The following is an 8600-nucleotide window of genomic DNA, read 5'->3' as shown; positions in this document are numbered from 1 at the left end:
CAGTCTCACAAAAAAGTCATGTACTTGTCGGTATTATACCGGTGATGATGTTCAAGGACATTATAGCTCATGAGTACATAAAGAAATGTCATCATCAATCACATGGTTGTCTATATATCATATTTCCAACAAAAAGGGAAAGCATTTTTTTCTCCCAGTAAAAGGGGGTGTGAGTTGGGACTTGGAGAAGCGGCGCGCTTGGGTGCATCAGTGTGGTCAGAGAGAGTGCATGCACCACACTACAAAAAGAAATTATGAATTTCATTACAAAAATTGAATGGTTTGCTGCAAAATATATTTACCATCATATAAGATTTTATATTCAAATTCATTTACACCAAGGAACGGGGAAAACCAATATAGCTGTGAAGAGTACCGATTTCGAATTATGTTGTGTTCTTCCTGCTGTTGTTCATGTCCAAAGTTTTTTTTTATTCCTTGCGTTTGAATCAATTTTTTTGTAGGATTATATATGTAACTTAGAGCAATTCGTTCTTATAGAAAATCACAAATTTTAGGTCTGTTGTCCTGATTTAGGAGCATAATAGCACGTTATCACTCTAAATCATGGTAGCACTAGATATTCCCTCCTGCGATTTGTATTTGAGTTTATTTCACCTCCGTACATCTTAAATTTGTCAAACATATTTATACAAGATTCCAATGCATGGGCTCATGCACCCACGTCTTGTTGCTCGTTGGGCTACGTGTCATGCGACTGGCTGTCACACGTCACTCGCGATGGATTGCGACATGGGGCACGTCTGAGTCGCTCTAAGATGCTTCACGCCATCCTCGCTAAAAGTTTGTAACATACATCATGTTATGCCACAAGCACCAACAAAAATATCATGATATAATGAAGCATGCCATAAGTTGAACGGTGGCGTGTTTCGATTGATATACAGGTTGATGATACGTTATTCTTTAAAAAGAATCCTGTAAGAAAAAGATTTCAGAAATTAATTTCCACCAGTCTTTTTTTACAAGACAAAAATGATCAAATATATTGTGCATGTGAGTGTTTTTACACACCGTGGATGTGGACGGTGTAAGAAAATCAAACATATATTTTTTTCAAAAACAAAAAATCCAGAAATCTAAATTTAGCATCCTTACCCCGCAGCCACCACAATTCCGCGGCACCCCTCCGATCTCTCGCTCCCCTAACGCTCCCGCTCCCACCGCCTCCCTCCACGCGCTAGCTCCTCCCACCACCGCCCCCGACGCCTTCCGTCCAGTCCTCCTCCTCCTCCCCTCTCCCGTACGTCTAGGCGCCGGCGGTTGGAGCGAGCGCGCGATCCATAGATGGCGCCTGCTCCTCCGAAGAAGCTGGTGTACAGCTTCGTGGCGCGCGGCACGGTGGTGCTGGCCGACCACGCCGAGGTCTCCGGCAACTTCGCCTCCGTCGGCACGCAGTGCCTGCAGAAGCTGCCGCCATCCAACAATCGCCACTCGATCAACTGCGATGGGCACACCTTCAACTACCACATCCACGACGGATTCAGTAATCATGCCCTCCCATTCCGCTCATATATAGCGTTCCGCAAATTTGGCGTGAGTAATATGCTTGCGTCATTGATTCGTGCATTTTGGAGTCAGTGTGTATGTTTGTCTGTCTGGGATCAGGGTTGCGTTGGGCGGTCTGCCGCCGGCTTGATTGCAGACTTTTTCCAGTTAAATTTCTTCAGTAATGCATGCCTACCATTCTTTTTCGAATGCTATGGATGAACACGTTTCTCATGTTACTGTCTCCTCAATTCCTAGCTTATTCCGATTTCCCATCATTTTGGCATGGCAGAGGTGGATTTTGGGTTCCCGGTATGGTGATTGGCAGTGGAGCATGAACACTAGAATTTTATCCATTTAATGCTTAATTGCTTGCTAATAACTGAATTATCTGGTCAGTATCTAGACGAATCTAAGTTTTTGGTGCATAATTTTGAATGAAATCGGAATCGGAAGGAAGCAATATATGATACAAGTATTATTTTTTTGTTCTGTATACGAGGATTTTTGTTCTTGTTAGATTGGTATGCACAGCAGGTGATGGAAACGTGATATCGGACTTCCTTGATCCATTTTATTTGATGAATGTGGTTTTCATGCTTGGTTGAGCAGATGGTTTCCTACATATACTAGGGAACCATAGGAAAGGCTACGATGATTATCCAAGTACTTTAATGCGTCAAAGCACAATGGAGCATGCCCTTATTAATTAATTAAAGTGTTACCCGATTCCTCCTGGGTATCCATCACCTCATTTGCTGAGAATGCATGGAGTAATTGACCATTCCATGGAGTCTCTACCCAGAAAAATAGTTTGCATCCTAATACTCCCTCCGTCCAACAAAAGATGTCTCAACTTTGATTAAGTTTGAATGCATCTATACACTAACTCATGTCTAGATACATCCAAATTTTGACAAACTTGAGACATCTTTGTTGGACGGAGGGAGTATATATGTGTATGGACCAGATAATGATCCTTCCATGTTTCCCCTATGGTTCTGTTTCAACTCCCATTATCTTCCATTCCGTTTTATATAGCATTCATATTTTTCCCGATCGTATATATTCACATCCTGCTATGTTTCATTTGATTTGTCTGCTTTGATGGATAGATCGCATGTTTGGATGATGCGGCTGTTTATCTCATTTCGATATTGTATCAATCGTCGCCAACCATGGCCCTAACTTTGTCACTGTTCACTGTTATGTCCATTGTGCTCTGACACATTGGCATACTTGAATTATCTTAGTTTGCTAGTAGAACATAATTCAAAAGCAACTTTATCTCACTCTTCATTACTTGCTACATTCTTGTTTTCTGGCTTCATTGTTCAGTAGAGATAGAATTGTGATAGTGTAGGACACTAGGACAGTTATGTACGATTAATTCAGGTTCAATTAGTTTTTATGTGACATGGCATTTTATTTTCAGCATATTGTGTTGTTGCTACTGAGGCTGCTGGTAGGCAGCTTCCGATCGGCTTCATCGAGAGGGTTAAAGAAGATTTCACCAAGAAATACAGCGGAGGAAAAGCCAAAACTGCTTCTGCCAACGGCCTCAAGAGAGAATATGGGTACTTTCCTTAATATCTTTGTGTTTCCAAATTCCAGCAAGTCTCTCAACCCATGTGTCTCTATTTGAAATTTGGACACCTGAATTACTACTATAATCAGAAGCTAGCTACTCGACATGAATTACCACTACTACAATGGATGTCTTCTTTTTCCAGGCCTAAACTTAAAGAACACTTGAGGTACTGTGACCAGCACCCTGAGGAGATTGATAAACTTGCAAAAGTGAAGGCTCAAGTCTCAGAGGTGAAGGGAGTCATGATGCAAAACATCGAAAAGGTGCACGGCCCGTCGTCTATTCTACTTTTTCATGCTAAGCCCTATTATGGGGGTATTCAGAGATGCTTGTTTTTCCTAACAATTAACTCGGTACGTCAGGTGCTAGATCGTGGTGAGAAAATCGAACTACTTGTCGACAAGACAGAGGATCTCCGTTCGCAGGTATTATAAGTTTACTCTTGCCTCGGCTTCAATCTTTCTTTTCCTTCTGACCATCATGTGTGCTTGTGACATACGTTCCCTCGTCTGCAGGCACAAGATTTCAAGAAGCAAGGAACAAAGATACGGCAGAAGATGTGGTGGGAGAACATGAAGATAAAGCTCATCGTTTTCGGCATCGTCGTCGCGCTGATCCTCCTCATCGTCTTGACGGTTTGCAATGACATCAGATGCTGGTGAGGTGGCTGGAGAGTGCACGGCTCACCTCACTGTCTAAACTACTCCGTACTGATTATAGCCTTCAGTTTGACGTTGCATTGCTGAAGAAAAGGAAAGGAACACGGGAAAGGAAATAAGGAGGGGATGGCATGCTGCTACACCATACCTAGAGAGCGTTGTTTCTAAGAAAACCACATAGAAGGTGCATCGCTTGATGATAGAATCCGTCAGTTTGATGTTGTCATTGTCGCTTACCACATTGTTTAGTAGTTATATATATCTAGACCCAAAGGCTCGCAATATATAACAGAGCCAACGTCCCAGTATTTATTCTACATTGCAATGCTAGTATCATACTCTGTATAATTCAGATGAGGTACATTTGGTGCAGTTCTGTGCAGAGATCTGGTCTCCATACCCTTTGCTTCTGTGTTGATGGCTCTTGAACTGCTTTTAAGCATCTAATTTCTTCATGGGACTAGCATAACCCGTACATCGCTACGGACTAAAAAACTAGCTAACTTGATGTGCCAAATGAACAAGTCATTCAAAAAAATGATGCAGTCAAGGTGATGAACCGCCGCCATCAGTTTAGTCTTTTGTAGGAGTAAGGACATGTTATTGTGAATCTTGATCCAGCTGGACTAAAGAATCTCAGCGTATACATCTCTTTGAGATTTGAGCATGTAAGTGGTATAAGGAGTATCAGATTAACTCCCCTTCATTATGAATTCGGCAATTTTGTGAACAAACATGTTTGCGAGAGCTATTGATCCGGACACCACGGGGCTCGATTTGCAAGGCGGAAGTTTTACAGGATCGATGAACACTTTTAATTTCCTGCAAAATTGCTGCCAAAACCCTTGTGTTCCAAACATGCAACAAATGTATATGTCCAGCACTCCAGCTTACAGCAAACAGTATTGCAACTTGCGCTTGCTGCACCATGTATATGTAGTATGTACATATGTACTCCACATATATCAACTAAAAACCCCTGTACACATGCTACAACTCCACACAGACGCGCGCACACATAAAACAAAGAACGCAACTACACACGCAACACATACACACGTCCACATCGACAGAAACTCACCCTCCACTATATACATGCTCCCATGCAATGCAACTCCACACAACACAGCGCTCCTACTGAGCTTCCCTTGCTTCGATCAAAAGCTTCTAATCTAGCAAGCGATCTGCCCCCTGCCGCAAAACGGAGTGATCTCTTCAAACACGGGCAGCCTCCGGTCACTCCGCCTATACGGCCTCGCCCACTCCTTCACCACCACGTCCAGCAGCTCCGCCATCTCATCCGCCTCAACGCCATCCTCCTGATCTTCTTCCACCCCGTCACCTCCCTTACCAGCCCTGATCCGCTCCATCAGCTCCTCCGCCTTCCTCACAGCCTTCTCCCCTCCTCCAATCTGCTCCACATACACTCCCGAGAGCACGCCATCGAGCACCTTCTCCGCATCCCCCATCCTCCTTTGCTCCACAAGGCAAAGCGCCAGGTTACACGCCTTGTTCGCGTCGGGATCCACCATCTGCGCCTTCCGGTAAACCGCCTCCGCCGCCATGAAGTTGCGCTCCTGCATGTACGCCCAGGCCAGGTTGCCCAGCACCCTGGACGTCTCCTGCTTCACGGACACGTGGATCTTCCGCCCGTGCGAGCGAGCCCGCTTCGTGGATTTACCACGGGGGAATGCTTCGCCGTGGAAGATGCGCCGGAGCTTTTGTTTGAGCAGGTCGATCTCCTCCCTCGTGCGGCCGCTGGCCTTGTAGAGGTCCAGCAGGATGTTGTCCAGCGACTCCTGCGATTGCCGGCTCGGGTTGCAGAGGTGCCGGAGCGACTTGATGGCGTCTATGGCGTCCTTCAGGTACCCGCGCTGCTTCATCACCACGGCCATGTCCTTGAGCGCGCTGTCCACTTTGTCCCCTGTCTCGATCGCCTTCCAGAACCACACGATCGACGCGTCCAGGTCCTTCTCCACCAGCTGAGATCGATTCAGTTTGCATATATTGGTTAATTTGTTTATTTAAGAGCGAGATGATGCATGCATTGCATGCCCGCGGAGGAAATTGTAGATTAATTAGTGCCCGTTGTCGTCCACGTTTGTATATGTTAATTGCAATCTCGCATGGAATTTAATTAAAGCAATGTAGGAGTATATGATTACATGGACTGCGTCCGTGCTTAAAAATGACAACATGCGGTCACTAATAACTCACTACTACTCCATGATAATGCTAGTGTCTCTTAGCAGGCCATCGATCTTTCAGTTTAGTTAAGTTTTTCATTACACGTCACGTAGGTCCTATATATAAGTTCAGTAATATTCTGTTGCTAAACAAATCCGGTGCTAACTTCAGGGTGGGACCCATGAGTAAAATAAATGATCTCTTCCTCTCCAACTTCACTTGCAGGTGGGGCTCTGATGTGTCTTTTTGACTTTGCCCGGTGCCTATTGATGCAAACGGAACTAGGAATCTTGGCATTAGGCATCCATGGATTTTCTAGCTCCAGTGGTAGACTTCGGTGCCACAAGTGAAAAGGGAAGTAAGCTGCGGTGTGGCGTGGATGGCCTTAAAATGGAACCTTCTCGTTGTTTCGTCTCATTCTCGATATAAATAAATTCTTGCTGTTAAAATACCCAAAAAATCATATAACTACTATTTCCTCCGTTCATAAATTATTGTCATTGTTTTAGTTTAAATATGTACTAAAACAACGACAAGAGAATTTAGGAACGGAGGGAGTAGTTTCTACTTTCTATGCTAGAGCGAACCCCAGGTGTGCAATCTGGCTCTCCGCATCCGTCTTAGCATATACTCCCTCCGTCTCATATTAATTGTCTTTTTATTACATGTATTTAGACGTTTTTTAGTAATAGATACATCCATATTTGGACAAATTTGAGTCACTTGATATGGGACGGAGGAAGTATGCGGAGATTACTAAGATGGGCTGTGGTTAACCAACCAGGGATGGAACTGACATTAAAACAACCGCACATTCGTTGACTAAATCTGTTTAACTTGATGCATGCATCTGTAATCTCTTCTACCCATCTTACTTTGATTAACCAAATGTTTTGTATACTATACGAGAGATATAGCACAATAATTAAACTATGAGCGTCTCACTATGTCAAGACCAAGAGAATCTACACTATCTGAATAATACAATTCCACTCTACGGACATCTCCATGCACACATTTCCCACATCTGCCGGAAAATGCATAGGTATAGCTAGCTAGCCAGCAAAAAGCATGTCGATTCAGAATTCGAGCCTAGATTTACCTGGTAGTGCTTGGCCCGTGCATACGGCCCGTCGCCGGAGGGGATCTTGTGCGCGACGTGCGCCGCCGCATCGGGGCTCGCCGGCTGAGCCATGCCCACCTGAACCATCTTTCTCTCTATCTCCACCAACACATGCCTAAGCTATCTATTACCTCCTCGAATCACTTCCTTCTATGAATCAGTAGCTAGCTCAGCTAATGATTGACTTCTCGAATCTCGATTTTGATCACTTCACTGGTGGGGGGGCATCAATACCGTACGCCGGCTAGGCACAACGAAGGCGAGCTGTCGCTGTAATATATAGGCCAGCCGGCCGATCGGATGAATCTGGGCGACGGAACGGAGCACCTGGACGGGGAGCCGTCCAGGTTCGGTCGGGCTGAAGCAGTGGACTCGTTGGATGCAGCCAGCCTATTCGGGCATGTTCATCGGGCCGTGTCCAGTAGTAGCCGGTGCATGTGGTGTCTGGCCGATAGATAGACACCGGAACAGAAACGAGCCCCCCTCCTTCCCTGTTGCGTGACGGAATACGTGGCGTCCACCGTGTTGTTTCAGTTTGGGGGATGCGAAACAAGGGCAGTGCGTGAGAGACGGCCAGCACTGGACTGTTTTCAGCTTCTCACGGCCGGTCAGGTTTTTTTTTACTTGACAAGTCAACTTTCCTGATCCCTGAACGGCTAGATTGGGCTTCCGCCCTTAATTCGAACTACTTTTACTTTTTGTCTCACTTAATAACCACTGAAATATGGTAACATGTGCACTTTTACCGCGGTTTGACGGTGCTCTGATGATGTTGATGGAAGAATATTTTTTAACGGTTTTGCTATTCAGAAATGGTATGTTCGTTAGTTAGAGATCAGTCGACGTATTTGACTGTCGGATCTTAATCTAACGATAGCACGTGGAAGATAGGATAGTGGGGACGACCCTTAGATCTTAACCGGTGATTTCAGGCCGGTTTTGTTTAAAACCAGGCGACTGAAACAGATTTTAATTCTAAGATTTTACCAAGGAGCATAATTGCTTCCTGGGTTCCAAAATATAGGGTAAAGTAGGGTTTTCTAAAATTTAACTTTAATTGATTTGTCACACTTTACATGGATTGGTTATATATACTCACTCCGTCCCATATTAAATGACTTTTCTATTACATGTATCTAGACGCTTTTTAAGCCTAGATACACTTAATATGAGACGGAGAGAGTAATTGATATTCCCTCCGAATCACAGTAAGTGTCTCTTCTGATTTAGTACTAATCTAGAGTTTTTTTAATAATAACTCGATGATATCAATTTTGTATCACACCGTGCTCATATAGATCCGAACAAATTGTAGTCAAAGTTAAATCTCGCGAAACGTGCACCCTATATTTCTAGAACATAGGGAGTAATGGTATAGTGATAATGCAAAGACAAACAGCCAGCTATACAATAATGATTAGGGGAAAATCAAGTACGGAGTAAGTAAGTTCTTCAATCGACCTTACAAGAGATTTTCGATGTCCACAAAATTTAGCAATATGTGACGGCTTTGCTAAGTCTCGTCATCCCT

At 44.2% G+C, this 8600-nt stretch overlaps 2 protein-coding genes across 2 annotated transcripts; one reads left to right on the top strand and one right to left on the bottom strand.

Moving 5' to 3' along the window:
• Nucleotides 1-1119: 1119 nt before the first annotated feature.
• On the top strand, nucleotides 1120-4169 carry LOC100831079 (putative vesicle-associated membrane protein 726). The gene is made up of 5 exons (XM_003558691.4): nucleotides 1120-1507; nucleotides 2945-3086; nucleotides 3243-3363; nucleotides 3463-3525; nucleotides 3616-4169. The coding sequence occupies exons 1-5, from the start codon at nucleotides 1309-1311 to the stop codon at nucleotides 3760-3762; spliced, it is 672 nt and encodes a 223-aa protein (XP_003558739.1). The 5' UTR covers nucleotides 1120-1308; the 3' UTR covers nucleotides 3763-4169.
• A 424-nt stretch (nucleotides 4170-4593) lies between these two features.
• On the bottom strand, nucleotides 4594-7474 carry LOC100831382 (protein SULFUR DEFICIENCY-INDUCED 2). Its single transcript, XM_003558692.4, has 2 exons — nucleotides 7049-7474; nucleotides 4594-5741 (listed from the first exon to the last, which is right to left on the bottom strand). The coding sequence occupies exons 1-2, from the start codon at nucleotides 7154-7156 to the stop codon at nucleotides 4932-4934; spliced, it is 918 nt and encodes a 305-aa protein (XP_003558740.1). The 5' UTR covers nucleotides 7157-7474; the 3' UTR covers nucleotides 4594-4931.
• Between the last annotated feature and the right edge of the window lie 1126 nt (nucleotides 7475-8600).

This window comes from Brachypodium distachyon, chromosome 1, assembly GCF_000005505.3.
Source record: "Brachypodium distachyon strain Bd21 chromosome 1, Brachypodium_distachyon_v3.0, whole genome shotgun sequence".
Classification (NCBI taxonomy): Eukaryota; Viridiplantae; Streptophyta; class Magnoliopsida; order Poales; family Poaceae; genus Brachypodium; species Brachypodium distachyon.
Note: the sequence above shows the minus strand (reverse complement) of the source record. Positions and strands in the feature narration are given on the sequence as shown.

What these genes read in the sequence shown, in the direction of transcription:
- LOC100831079 (XM_003558691.4), top strand. Translation starts at nt 1,309, where the DNA reads ATGGCGCCTGCTCCTCCGAAGAAGCTGGTGTACAGCTTCGTGGCGCGC. An exon ending in CCACATCCACGACGGATTCA is followed by an intron (nt 1,508 to 2,944) that starts GTAATCATGCCC and finishes TTTTATTTTCAG; the next exon opens with CATATTGTGTTGTTGCTACT. An exon ending in TGATGCAAAACATCGAAAAG is followed by an intron (nt 3,364 to 3,462) that starts GTGCACGGCCCG and finishes TCGGTACGTCAG; the next exon opens with GTGCTAGATCGTGGTGAGAA.
- LOC100831382 (XM_003558692.4), bottom strand. Translation starts at nt 7,156, where the DNA reads ATGGTTCAGGTGGGCATGGCTCAGCCGGCGAGCCCCGATGCGGCGGCG. An exon ending in CACGGGCCAAGCACTACCAG is followed by an intron (nt 5,742 to 7,048) that starts GTAAATCTAGGC and finishes AATCGATCTCAG; the next exon opens with CTGGTGGAGAAGGACCTGGA.